The sequence below is a fragment of the Dendrobates tinctorius genome, unplaced genomic scaffold (assembly GCF_039654945.1).
Source record: "Dendrobates tinctorius isolate UK_male_01 unplaced genomic scaffold, ASM3965494v1 ptg000170l, whole genome shotgun sequence".
NCBI classification, from domain to species: Eukaryota; Metazoa; Chordata; class Amphibia; order Anura; family Dendrobatidae; genus Dendrobates; species Dendrobates tinctorius.
The window spans coordinates 3344275-3359232 of record NW_027361837.1 but is presented as its reverse complement, the minus strand read 5'-3'; the positions used below and the strand labels follow the sequence as shown (position 1 = coordinate 3359232).

General features: G+C 44.1%; 1 protein-coding gene across 1 annotated transcript in view; it reads right to left on the bottom strand.

Moving 5' to 3' along the window:
• The window catches only part of SLC12A4 (solute carrier family 12 member 4), a 423457-nt gene that overhangs the window by 61113 nt on the left and 347386 nt on the right, over positions 1 to 14958 (bottom strand). Inside the window, exon 18 of the mRNA XM_073550797.1 lies at positions 727 to 922. Coding sequence (XP_073406898.1) covers positions 727 to 922 — 196 coding nt within the window. The remainder of the gene's footprint in view (positions 1 to 726; positions 923 to 14958) is intronic.

Here is a 14958-nt window from a genome sequence, read left to right as displayed (position 1 = left end):
GTCAATCAATGTGTGAATGAAGGACTACCACATCAAATGCCCGTCATGGCCAGCCCAATCTCCAGACCTGAACCCCATTGAAAATCTCTGAAATGTAAGAGGAAGATGGATAATCACAAGCCATCAAACAAAGAAGAACTGCTTAAATTTTTGTACCAGGAGTGGCATAAGGTCACCCAAAAGCAGTGTGAAAGACTGGTGGAAAGCATGCCAAGACGCATGAAAGCTGTGATTACAAATCATGGTTATTCCACAAAATATTGATTTCTGAACTCTTCCTGAGTTAAAACATTAGTATTGTTGTTTCTAAATGATTATTATCTTGTGTTCTCAGCATTATTTGAGGTCTGCAAGCACTGCATTTTTTTGTTCTTTTGACCATTTCTCATTTTCTGAAAATAAATACAATATTTAGTGCTTGCAAATTCGAAGACATGTTGTCAGTAGTTTATAAAATAAAAGAGCAATTTATGTTTTGCTCAAAAATATACCTAGAAAGAGAAAAATCAGACAAACTGAAAATTTTGCAGTGGTCTCTTAATTTTTGCCAGAGCTGTATAAGCCAAACGTAATACAAAGTATAAATGTGCAGTTAGCTTAGATATCAGATCATTCCTTTGAGACATAATAGGCCAAATAGAAAAGGACTTTAAATCAACAATAATATTCTAGTGTTAAAACAGTTTAAAAGCAAATTAATTACACAAAATAATAAAAAAGACTCACCAATAAAGGTTTTCCATGAACGTGGATCTTCACTTTGTCTCCAGCCGTAAGGCCATCCCAGCATTACAGTGTTGTGCTTCATTCCTCCAAGTCCACATGACTGGATCAAATGTGAAATTCCTTCTCTAATTTTATTTGAAACAACCACTTGGCAGAAGCCTTTAACTTTCTCTATTTCCATCATATTTTTAATGGTCTGAAAATAGCAATATAATTGTATGGTTATAAAAAAAAACCCCAAAAAACCGTACATACTGTAAAAACTAAAATTGGAAGATAAGGCAGTGATGGAAGGTCCATCTAGTAAATCAGTCTGATAGGTCAATCTAGTATATAATAACACTGTGTATAAAAACAAAATTGTAAAGAGATGTCACCAAAAATTAAAGAATGACCATATATCTTTAGTCAGAAGTAATGTTTGCTAAATTTAGCTTTATATTTTTATACTTACAAGGAGTTGAACATTATTTCTGTGCTAGTGTACTATAAAATTTGCATTTAGTTGTAAGTGAAGATTGAACACAATGACATGACAATTTGCATCAGGTGCTACAGTAATTCAAGAGTTAAACCAATATGGCTGTTTCATGATGTCAAAACATAGACTTCAATATTAAAATATTTTTGTTTTACTGATCTTTTATGAATCTTTGTAATGTTCTTTACTGGCTTCCTTTACTCACAAACTCCATGCTGAAAAGGGGTGTTTCACCTGCCTTGTTCATGCACTTAGAGTAGCTGATTTAAAGTGCAGATTTAACCAATAACTCTACTCCAGTGAGGCCGTTCTGGGGCCGCAGGCCATAAAAGGGAGGATGGCATGACCGGGTTGAGGGGGAGACAGTGAGCTGGAGTTAAGTGAAGGGTAGGTGCAGCGGGGGTTAATACATTTGAATAAATTGGGGGCTGGTGTAGGTCTGGAGGGGGAGGAAGGGTCAGAGGTGGGGTCATAGGGATCACTATAAAAGGGGGCAGCCATGTTAGATGGGCAACCATTTTAGATACCCCACTGTAGCAACAAGAAGCTGTACCTGTATGATGGACATTGAAGCAGGACTCCAGCAGTTGAGGGACATAGCAGGCTCCTTGGGAGTAGACTGGCTGCAGGCATCCGTAAGAGGATTGCTGCAGGGAGCGGCGACCGGGTCCCCTAAAGCCCAGCAATCCGGACGCCATCCACGGAGAACAAGGCCTCCGGCGTGCCTCAGTCTGGAGGTCACCCCCACGAGTTTGGCGCCGCATTAGGAGTTCCTACGGGGACCCTCCGACAGGGGGCGCGAGCGGCAGGCCTAGGGCTCGCAGCAGAGCCAGGAGGAATCCAAGTACGTGGCGGGGACTACATCAGGGGGCGGTGTCAGCCTCCCTCTCTACAGCAGCAGTGACCAAGGATCCGGTTTCGGGTGCGGTGGGTGTGTAGCCAGGGTCAGTCTCTGCTCGGCAAGACCAGGAAACAGTGGTGAGAGGAAGGGGGCCTACTGCGTAGGCGCCAAGGCGGGGAAGTCATCACGAGCAGCGGCCAACATGCTTCACCCACTTGCCGGATCCGGCGGCAATTTCAAATGATGGCGGGCAGTGCCGGGTTGGCCTGGGTGCAGAGGAGATGTGGAGGAACACCGGCGCAGGTGGGCAGCAGACGGACCACCCGGGTGGAAGTGCTGGGGTCCATTTATCGGGGTTAGGGGGCGGGGGAACAAAGGGGCTGGCATCACGGGCAGCTGACAGCTGGCCTAAGATATTCGATGGAAGATACATTGGCGCAGAGGATTCCTATACCGGTGGACTATACAGCGTGCCACGGTGGCCGGCTGCATGGAGCTGAGGAATTTACGGGACAACGCCATTCTGCAGGGTCAAGCAGGGAGCAGTTTCAACAGGATTCAGGATTGGTGGCTGCTGGGTACACAGCATCCATGCAGCCAGGTGAGATAGAGCAATCTTTTACCATTATCCCTTCGCTAGCTTCCATTGAAGGTTTGGAGCCGGATGTGTTTTCTGGGGGGTTGGCGGAGGTATGGGGTCTTTATTACATGGTTTAAAGGATTTAATACAGTGTTGGGAATCTGTGATTCATCAGAGAGGGGTATCCCCTTCTGCAGCAGGGTTAGGAGAAGGCAGGGATAGGGGGTTCCAGGGTGTCTGTGGGGGTCAGGCAATATGGGCACAGTAGGTGGAGGGGTTGGGGTTAATCCAGCAAGCGAGACGGCATTAAATGCTGAAGGGGGTAGGATTTCCATTTGCGGATCATTAGGTGCAGAAAGCAGTGAAAAAGAGAAAGAAGATTTGGTTAGATCAGATGATTCGGCCAAAGGTGAGGTGTATGTTTGTTTTGAGGGACCTCTGGGGGAAAATCTAAAACAAGAGGTTAGGGAAAAGATTTGGAAAGGGGAATACGTGGAAATATTTTCGTTGCTTCCTCTAGAGCGTTTTAATTTGAATAGGGCAAGAAGGGATGATTCCAAGAAAGAGAATGAGGAGAAGAGGAGGTTCCATTTAATCCCAAGGACTTTCTCTAGTTGGCTACAGGCAGTTGCTATTTTAGCTAGCGTTATAGGGGAAATGGCTCCGGAGAAGTGCTTGGGCCTTTTCTGCTATGTGGATGCAATTGGGAGGCATACAGGGTTTATGGGGGACAGGGTTGGCTTAGATATGGTGAGCAGATCCAGCAACGGTAGTCAGTGCGGTCAAGCATACGTTCAGATCATAAGGATATAGCCTTATGGATGAAAGTAATGGCCACTGTCAGATCAGGGCAAGGGAGTCAGTCGTTTCCTGGGGGCACCAGGGGTCTGGGGCAGTAAAGACACTCGGTGGTAATGCAGAGAGGGTTGTGATTCTCATTTTATGAGGGGTCAGGCAAATTTAAGCACCAGTGTTCTTCCTGTGGCGGAAGTCAAGGAGCGACAAAATGTTTTAAAGGGTGGAAAACAGAGAGGTGTTGAAGGACTTGAAAAAAGCGGTGACGCCAGTGCGTCTGGAAGAGATGGAACGCTTTGTAAATGAATATCCCGACAAGGCAGCAGCTGCTTTACTGAGGGACGGTTTTAGAATTCCTTTTGTTGATGTTGAAACCCGGTTGTCGACCAAGAATTTGAAGTCAGCCTTAGAATTCCCAGGGGTGATTACAGAAAAACTAAAAAAAGAAGTGGCTTTGGGTATTATGGCTGGCCCATTCAAGTCGGCTCCCCTCAATAAGCTGAGGGTGTCACAGCTGGAGGTGGTGCCTAAAAAGGAGATAACAAATTCAAACTCATTCATCACCTTTAGTTTTCAAATGGTACATCAGTGAATGACGGGATTGACCCTCAGATATGTTCAGTGTTGTATACGTCTTTTGATGCCGCTATGGATTGGGTTCGGTCGTGCGGTGAAGGGGCATTGTTGGCCAAGACGGACATGGAAGCAGCATTTCGTTTGTTGCCGGTTCACCCCGATAGTATGCATCCGCTGGGCTGTTTCTGGGATGGGGGTTACTTTATTGATTGCTCTTTGCCCTTGGGGTTTTCACTTTCGTGTGCATATTTTGAAAGGTTTAGCACTTTTTTGGAGAGGACGGTAAAAGCGATTTCGGGTTTGAATTCTTGTATCCACTATCTGGATGATTTCTTGCTCATCGGTCCGGCTCGAGTTCATGATTGCTCTTTGTTACTTCGAACGAAGGAAAGTGTGGCTAGAAAATGTGGGGTTTCACTAGCAGCTGAGAAGATGGTGGGGCCAGTGACTTCATTGAGTTTTCTGGGTATTGAAAGTGACTCAGTCACAATGGAGTGTAGGTTACCAGAAGAAAAGTGATCGACATGAGGGACGAGGTGATTTGGGTTGGGAGTTTGCGGATCGTGACGTTACGTGAGGTGCAGTCGCTGCTAGGGAAGATAAAGTTTGCTTGCCGTATTATGCCAATGGGTAGAGCATTCTGCTGTGGCTTATCCTTGGCGACAGTGGTGGTCTAATCTCCTGCGCACTTCATCAGACTTAATAAAGAATTGCGGGATAATTTAAACGTTTGGGCACTTTTCCTGGAATCATATAATGGTAGGTCTATCTGGATTTCACCCGTGGTGTTGGCAGAGTGATTGGGCTTCTTGGTTAATCTAACGGCTCGGCAAGGTTTCATTTTGAATTTTTGAGGCGAATGTTTGGTTGAGTCATGGCTGAGAGTTTGTTTGGCTAATGGTTTGGTGAATAATAAGGTCTTATGTCAGGTTTTTCCTATCATTGTGGCAGTATCTTGTGGGGCAATAAAGTTCCGAACAAGAAGATTTGCTTTTGCTGTGAGTCGGAAGGGGTGGTGAGGGCCATAAATTCATTGTCTTCCTCTGAGCAGCCGTTGGTGCGGGTTTTGCAACACTTGGTTTGGATGGGTTTGAGCTTTAACCTGTAGATTACAGCGGAGGTTGGGTTTAGTTTGCATTATCCAATTCCTGAAGCTCTTTCTTGTTCGCAGAAGGATCGCTGTAAGGAGTTGTTGTATCAAGCAGAGGCAACAGAATTGGTGTGCCCGACAGAATTATGGAAACTTTCTTTGGGGCTGTTAGGGATTTATTATCTAGGTCTCTATCAGATGGAATGTGGGCACAGTACTATGTGAAGGTGTGGAACATTTGGGAGGAGTGGAAGATAGTGTTAGGTGATGGGCTGGAAGGTGAGGGTAAGTTATTGTTGGTAGGGCATAGCTGGGAATTGGGCTGGTCTGTTCCAAAATGGAATAAATTAATGGCTGGCTTAGCTTATGACTTTAAATTCAGGGGTATTCCCGATCTAACCAAGTCTTTTTTGTTTTTTTTCAGGCTGTTAAGGGTTGGAAAAGAAGTTGGAGGGTGTTGAACAGGAAGCGTCCAGTTTCTTATGAGATGTTGGTGATTTAGGGAAGTCAATTAAGGGATATCTGTTCTTCTACATGGGAGATAATTCTTTTTAAATTGGCCTTTTCGTTGGCCTTTTTCAGTGCCTTTTGGTTTGGTGAATTAGTTAGTCCTAGATTTAAAAACGGTGGGCTGTTGTGGCAGGACTTAGATATTTTTGGGGATAGGGTGGTAATAATCATTAGGACATGGACATTGAAGAAAAGGGTTGCAAGGTGGTCCTGTTCCAAGTGTAGGGTTCTCCTTTATGTCCAGTGGAGTGTTCAAGGAATTTTTTGAGGAATAGTGGGCAATTGGACTCCCTGTTGTTGGTGCATGAGGACGGTTCATTTTTGTCTTGCTTTCAATTTGTGACAATATTTTACAGGTGTTTGGAGCATGGGGGCATTCTTGCACAGGATTATAATGGACACTCGTTTCGTATTGGAGCAGTCATGGAGGCTGCTAGGAGGGGTTTGGGTGAAGAAGTGGTGAAGAGGATTGGCCATTGGGAGATTCAAGTCTTATGTTCCTCCAGCTTTGGTGTAAGTTTTTATATATAAAAAAATGTAGTTTGATAATCTTATGGGAGTAGTGTTTTGTATCGTTACAGAGTAACTCCGACTGCTGGCAAGGATCATGGGACACTCTGTTGTCTTTTGGGCAGTGTTGAGGGCATCAGTTAGGAGTGCCAAAGGATGCAGGGGTCTTGCGGTGGATCAGGAAAAGAGGAATGGTTTGGAAGCAGTTACTGCCTGAGTGTCACAGGTTTGTTCGATTGGATCGGGCCCCAGATATATTGGTAATTCATTGGGGGGAACTATTTGGGTAAACGGCCATGCAGAGACAAGTCAAGATCAAAGATAATAAGTTTGGTATGTTGCGATTACAGTCCATGTTCCTCAAGCTGCTAGTGGTGTGGTCGGACATCATCCCTAGGAAGGTTTGGTATGGGGCGAGGTCTGTCCATGGGGTGAACAGAGCCAGGATCTAAGTGAACAGAGCAGTTTCTCGCTTCATGGCAAGGAATGGGTGGTGGTGGTTCGTTATATAGATTTGGAATCTGGCGAAGGGGGAATTGTTTTTTTTTTTTAAATTTGATTGACCAAAAACAACATGTACACATGTATACAACCAAGCCAGTATACAGTATATACACCTGTCAAGGTAATTACAAAAGGGCAACATATTTGTACAATAATAAATTGTTCGTACAGTTTCTATGTCATGAGTCCATATATTGCTGTACGCATAATAAACCATTGACCAAGTGAACGAAAACATTACTCAACTTTATATCTACTTGGTAACATACACTGTATCTCAAAAATGACATCATATACCTAATTAAACTATAACTATCCTATACCGCCGCCAAGTACCTTTGTATAATATCAACAACTATATGATGCCATAGAATATTACTCAATGTATTTTAACTATGGCATTCATAATGGTGCCAGGTCACCACGTCCCGGTACAGTAAGATGAGAAGAGTTCCACCTGTCTCAAATCTTGTCAAATTTCCCTAAACAGCCCTTGTTTTGATATAATGTTCGCTCGTACGGTATAATTGAGTTTACCAATTCTATCCACGCCCTGAGAGAGGGATGTGTGCCACCCATCCAGCATAATGCAAGCACCTTTCTAGCCAGAAAGAGTGTCTCATGCAGAAAAATTTTTAACATACTGTCCCCATATTTCTTCGTCTAGCACCCCAAATAAGCTAACTAGAGGGCTGAGAGGAACAGGGGCTTGTACCAGAGACGTCAACGACGACGTTACTTGACTCCAGTAAGATAATAGAGCAGCCCCATACCATGGACATGTGGGGCTTGGCGGTACAAGAAGGCATCGCAAAAAGGCTTAAAGATGTGGAGGGACATAAATGTTTGAGGGGATAAGAACATTTATATTGGTGGCGTGTGGTGGAGGTCTTTTAAGTTGATGGTGTTGGTAAATGAGGGCTTGGAGGGGGGAATTCTCAAGAGGTCCTGGACTCCCCCCTGGATGGAATTTTCAAGTGGACGGATAAGTTAATTATCCCATGGAAGGGATACAAGGGGACCCGGGTTCAATGGTAATAGTCAATGGCCAGGTGGGTTGACTGGTGTTTCTGAGCTGTTGCTTAGTGAGTGGCTAGAGGCAAGACTCGGTCTGGGGCCAAGTTGGAACACAGAACCTGAGGTTTATTGTTTGGAGCTTCGAGGACCGCCCCTTCCGTGACTTTGTTTGAAATGTTATTTACGTGTTAAATAAAGGCTGCTGTGGCCAATTTATCCAAAGAAATAATTGTAATGTGGTGTTATTGGGGTTTCTTAATAATGGTGGTGGGGTGGAAATCAGATGATTTAAGAAATGGTTAGAAGCACACTTAAGTCACAACTACCCATTGTCAAGTGAGGCCGTACTTGGGCCACAGGCCATAAAAGGGAGGACGGCATGACAGGGTTGAGGGGAAGACAGTGAGCTGGGGAGAAGTGAAGGGTAGGTGCAGCGGGGGTTAATACATTTGAATAAAGTGGGGGCTGGTGTGGGTCTGGAGGGGTCAGAGGTGGGGTCATAGGAATCACTATAAAAGGTTGCAGCCATGTTAGAGGGGCAACCATTTTAGGTACCCCTTTTAGCGACAAGAAGCTCCCACCCACCCTCTCTTTATAGTGGTATGAGGAGCCTAGTGATGCTGGTTTTACACACAGCTTTTAGGGTACTTCTGGTACAGTGCAATGTTCTGTTAGCAACGTTTTACTAAAGTTTACATAATTTGTCACGGCAGTGAGGCGTGGGGGGAGAAGTCCTCGAAGTTGGTGGTGCTGGTAAATGGGAAACTCGAGCATTTTTGCTGCGGCCACCCCTTGGGTCTTTTCAAGGTCTAAAAACAGCGAAAATCAATGGAAACAGTGCTCAAATTACATGGGAACATCATGGGGAAGACCCCTGGAAGCATTTCTGACTCCCAGGTCACTGCTGTGAACAATGCTTTCAGAATCTTAAGCCACTTTTACAGGCGCACAATAAAACATACAAAAACGAAACCAAAGGAATAGCAGAGATAGCAGAAGAAATTTTTGAACCCCTCTCCATAATCTTTGAAAATTCTTGGAGAACAGGAGAAGTGCCAGAAGACTGGAGAAGAGCAAATGTTGTTCCTATCTTCAAAAAGGGGAAGAAGGTGGACCCAGGCAACTATAGGCCGGTGAGTCTGACTTCTATACCAGGAAAGATCTTTGAACAAATTATTAAACAACATGTATGTCTGTACCTGGATAAGAATGAAGTGATTAAACAGAGTCAGCATGGGTTTGTAACTAATAAGTCATGTCAGACTAACTTAATTTCCTTCTATGACGGAATCACTGATTGGGTGGATCAAGGAAATGCTGTAGATATAGTATATCTTGACTTCAGTAAAGCATTTGACAAAGTATCTCATACAATCCTTATTGAAAAAATGACTAAGAATGGAATGGACAAGGCAACCGTTAGGTGGATTCATAACTGGCTTAGTGATCGGACCCAGAGAGTGGTCGTAAATGGCTGCACATCCAGTTGGAAGAATGTCTCAACTGGGGTACCACAGGGCTCTGTCCTGTGCCCTGTATTGTTCAACATCTTTATCAACGATTTAGATGAAGGAATTGAGGGTAAACTGATTACATTTGCTGATGACACAAAGCTAGGAGGGATAGCTAATACTAGAGAAGAGAGAGAGTGGATTCAAAAAGATATAAATAAACTGGAGAAGTGGGAAGCAACTAACAGAATGGTTTTTAACAGGGAAAAATGCAAAGTACTACATCTGGGCAATAAAAATGAAAAAAGCATATACAGAATGGGAGGAATAGGCCTAAGCAACAGCACATGTGAAAAAGACTTGGGTATACTAATAGATCACAGACTGAATATGAGTCAACAGTGTGATGCAGCAGCAAAAAAGGCAAATGCAATTCTAGGATGTATTAACAGAAGCATACAGTCTAAATCACGTGAAGTCATTATTTCCCTCTACTCCTCTTTGGTCAGACCTCATCTGGAATATTGTGTCCAGTTTTGGGCACCACATTTTAAAAAAGACATCAACAAACTGGAGCAAGTTCAGAAAAGAGCAACCAGAATGGTGACCGGTCTGCAAACCCTGTCTTATGAGGAAAGGTTGCAGGATTTGGGATTGTCTAGTTTGCAAAAGAGAAGACTGAGAGGAAACTTAATAGCTGTCTACAAATATCTAAAGGGCTGTCACATTGTAGAAGGATCAACTTTATTCTCATTTGCACAAGGAAAGACTAGAAGCAATGGGATGAAACTGAATGGGAGGACACACAGATTAGATATTAGAAAAAACTTTTTGACAGTTAGAGTGATCAATGAGTGGAACAAGCTGCCACGAGAAGTGGTGAGTTCTCCTTCAATGGAAGTCTTCAAACAGAGGCTGGACAGACATCTGACTGGGATGATTTAACGAATCCTGCTTTGAGCAGGGGGTTGGACCAGATGGCCCAGGAGGTCGCTTCCAACTCTACGATTCTATGATTCTATGAAAATGCATTTTCCTGACAAATATGTTAATGAACATCCTTTCCAGGATAATGATTTGTATATAAAGCAAAATAAATAACCCAAAACAAAAATGCTCCTCCTCCACCACTTGGGCTATGTTCACACGTAGGGTTTTTGATGCGTTTTTCATCTTTAGCATTGCTTTCAACCAAGACAAATGCATTCACTGGGAAATGTCATTTTAACATTTTACAACCTTATCTGGCCATGTGGTGTGTGACACATCATCTGACACATCCTGTTTCATTTATGAAGGAGGGACTCTGAAAGTCACAAAGCCTACTTTTATAGGGCCATCAGGCAGCCTTTACTATTCTTAAAGGTCAAGCAGTCGGTCTTCACTATTCTTAGAGAGCCATCAGCCGGCTATGCTTTGCTGTTCCCATTATTAAACAGTTGGTCTCCTATACTGTTATTGCCAATGCATTGAATGCAAGGCCTGCACCAAATTTGGACGCACCCCAATAACCCTTTGACGAGATGTACAGGATGGGCCACCTTAAAGCAACGTTCCCATTATTAGGAACTTGGTACTCCCAAATTGTTTGCCTATACATTGCATGCAAGGCCTGCCCTGCTTCAAATTTAGACGCACCCCAATACCACTTTGAAGCCACGTATAGGATGACCACCTGAAAGCAATGTTCCCATTATTAGGAAGTTGGTACTCCCATACTGTTTGCCTGTGCATTGAATGCAAGGCCTGCCCCGCCCCAAAGTTACATGCACCCCAATAACCCATTTCAACAGATGTCCTGGATGTCCATATGAAACCAAAGCTCCCATTATTATTTATTTGATACTCCCATACTGTTTGCCCATGAAGTGCATGAAGTGAATGCAAGGCCTGCTCCAAATTTGAACACACCCCAATAACCCTTTGAACAGACGTCCTGGATATCCACATGAAACCAGAGTTGCCATTATTATTAATTTGGTACTCCCATACTGTTTGCCTATGCAGTGAATTGCAGTGTTGAGCCAGTAGAACTTGCATTGGAGAATGTCAGTGTTGAGGCTGTAGACCCGTCAGTGGACAATTGCAGTGTTGAAGATGAAGACCCGACAGTGGTGCATTGCAATGCTGAGGCTGAACACCTGTAAGGGGTCATAAAAACTGTCTTGTGCCCCAAACACGTCCCGATTCAGAGTGTATATACTATTTATCTGTATGCATCAAATTATCTTTAATGTGCATTATATATTCGGTTTGAGGCACAGCGTAGTACCCGGATTAGACCACTAGATGGGGCCCGGTAGTACACTCAAGTTAGGATAGTTAATGTAGGAGGGGTCAGCTGCGGGTAAGCTACAGTATTAGTGAGATACTGGGCAGAAGGGCCAGAGAGCCCATATAGGGCGGTTGGACTGAGTAATGTTAAAGAAGAGCCTAGTCGTTCAGGGCCTATACAGGCCAGAAGCTTTAGTATGCTATAGGAAAAGTTGCAGCAGAAGCCACAGCAGAATAGAAATGCCGGTCGCTCCAAGATGTGGCGGTTTACTACGTGAGCAGATGCCCTTATGTCTGGGGCGAAATGGACAGGGGAACTCCTAAAAGTAGTTAAGCCGGACAGGGAGGACGCTGCGGTACCGAGCGAGATGGTCTGACCTGGAAGCATACCCAGGAAAGTGAGGAGGAGCACAGGGAAAGTGAAGCATGTGAACTGTGTGGAATCCCATGTCAATGCTGTAACTGATCTGGACATGTTGTGTATGGATAAAAGTAAAGATTGTTCATTTAAAGTTGGAACTGGACTCTGTTTCTTTATATTCTAAAATTAAAGAAAAAGTTTCTCTGCGTCTAAGGGAGGCCTCGGAGTACAAGGCAACTGAGACAGTGAGACTTTGTGTATGTGGTGCGTGTAGTCAGGGTGCGCTAAACAGACACCTTTGCGAGCCATGACTATGGCCCTGGCTGCCGCTCACACACCCAGCAGTGGTGCATTGGGAGTGTTGAGCCTGAAGAACCTGTACTGCAGTGTTGAGGAACAACCACCGGCAGTGGAGCATTTCAGTGTTGAGTCAACTGCAGTGATGAGGATGAAGACCCAATAATGGAACATTGCAATGTTGATGCTAATCACCCGACAGTGGAACATTGCAGTGTTGAGGCTGAAGAACTAGCAGTGGAGAATTGCATTGTTGAAGCTGACCAACCAACAAAGTTCAGATTATTAGGAAGTGGGTCTCCCACACAGCTTACCTATGCAGTGGTCACCTTACCTATGCAGTGGTCATAGGTAAGTGGTCACTTACCTATGCAGTGGTCACCTATGCAACTTGGACACACCGCAATGAACCTTGGAAGAGATGTGGAAGAGGGCCTCCTAAAAATCTGTTCCCATTACAAAGGATTGTGTCTCCTATACGTGTAATGCCCATACAGTAAGTGTATGGGCTGACAAACATTTCCCCCTGGGGGGTATACATCAACATACTGTGTAAAAATTTGTTTATGGACATCATAAACACCCTTTACAACAGTTATGTGGGTGTTGCATCACAGACCACGGTCACTCTGGTGATATAGTGGTGGTGGATGAGGAGGATGAGGAGAAGGAGGAGGACAACAGCAAATAGCCAAATTCAGGAAGCATATACCCATGTGTGGGTGTGAAGAGGTGCATGGGAATAGACCTCACAAAAAAACACTGGATTTGACTTTATGTTAGCTGCTATCATTCGGTGGTGTTGAGTAGTCTGGCCCAATCCAGCCCTTGTTCATTTTTATAAAAGTCAGCCTGTCAGCATTGTCAGTTGACAGGCAAATGCACTTATTAGTTATAAATCTATCAGCGGCACTAAATACCTGCTCTGACAAAATGCTAGCGGTAGGGCAGGTTAGAACCTCCAAGGCATAGAGAGCCAGTTCATGCCACGTGTCCAGCTTGGATACCCTATAATTATAAGGCACAGAGGAATCACAGAGGACGTTTGTACGGTCAGCAAGGTACTCCCTCAGCATCATCCAAAAATTTGCACTCCTTGTGAGAGTAGCCCATGCATCAGGGCTAGTGCGATGGGAGGGTCTGAGAAAAGTCTCCCAGAACTTTGCCAGTGTTCCCCTGCTTTTGCTGGATTGGAGTTGTGCCTCTCTCACCTGTACTCCTTGGTTTTCCAATAAAGTGACCATGCCTGGCTGTAGGGTTCAGATTGCAGCTTAGTACTCATATTTTTGCGCCACTCGGTGGACAGCTGTATTAGTTAATTTTATTTTTCTTTGCCACTCAGCGGTTAGCTGAGCTGGTATTCCTTTGCCAGTGCAGACCACTCAGACGCTATCAGCCTAGTATCTTCCATTCAGTCTACACTGTGTGGAGTAAACACAGAGCTTTCTGGTGAACGCTCGTCGCACGGCTCCGCCATTGTTAACTAACTTTTTTATTCATTTCATTGTGCATTCAGTGCATATATGGGTGTGACCGCCTCCTTTCTGAGCTGGGAAAACCATCCTGTCTGGCCTAAGCTTTTACTAGTGGTTCAGCCGCTCGATCCTTGTTCACATTCACGTCACTTGGCAAGTGAAAAGGTTTTAAGTACTTGAGTAGTGACTGTCCCACAAGGGTTGCCGTGATGTGGCGGGATGGCTTGTACATTATTTTGATCAAAATTATGTTTACTAAATACCCTTATTATTATTATTACCTTTATGCATTATTTGCAGTTTATTTTTTGCTTTTTAGTTCAGGATATTTGTGTTTTTTGCTTTATGTTTTCCCATTGTTAAATAGCTGCAGGACAACATCTCTGCACGGTGGACCCCGGATAGCAATCACACTTAATAACTATAAAGCGCGATCCGCCAACCCTAATACCTTGTAAGTTCATGCCTTTCACTGCACGTCATTATCAGGTCCATGAAAAAAGTTTATCATGCCTCTTTTTTTTTTTACTTTGATGGGTCCATTTACCCTTAAGGCTATGTGCCCACGTAGCGATTCTCAAGCAGAATATTCCTGAGCAGAATTGCACAGCCTGCTCCCGGGAAAACGCATGCGGTTTTTGACGCGCTTTTTTAAGCATTTGTCAAGCGTTTTAGCATGTGTTTTCCTATGCGTTTTTGCCCATACAATTGAAGGTATGCGGAATCGCGGGCGTTTCCGCAAAATTAAATGAACATACTGCATTTTTTTACTGCTAAGCGATTTGGCAGCGGTAAAAAATGCACCATTGGCACAACAAGTGCGTTTTCAATTATGATTGAATGGAATGCTTTTCTTAAGCGTTTCCGCGGAAGAATTGCGCGTTTAAAAATGCCGCGTAAACGCTTACAAACGCTGCGTGGGCACACAGCCTTAAGTCTTTTCCCTTCCAGGATGTCCATTTTCATCCCAAAACTCACCCCCCCACCCGACCTAAAACTGAACCCCCCAACATGCCACCATACAAACACACAAAATATACAAACATATAAACCTAATACAATTATCCTAAAAACTTTATCAATATTATCAATAATATCATTACATACCAGAAACCATAACTCTGTCAGACCCAAGTTTGGCGCCTTCAAGCCCAATATCCATTACTACTCTTCTCCAAATCAAAAACTATTGGTGGCACACAACAGCCCACCACCAGGTAGCTGGAGTTTTAAGAGACTCCAACCCTAACAATGCACATCAAGCACCCTTGTCCCTCTCCAGCTAAAGCTTCCCCTTGTCCCCTATAAAAGCTGACCCCATCTATCCCTACCTACCCCTTACTATCCCTTGTCTACCTAACTTACTAGAAAACTACCTATATACCTATCCCTAGACTGTCCCTGTCTGCCCCTATACATCTATATGACCCTAAACACACCACCTAGCTTACCCTACCAAACAATAACACC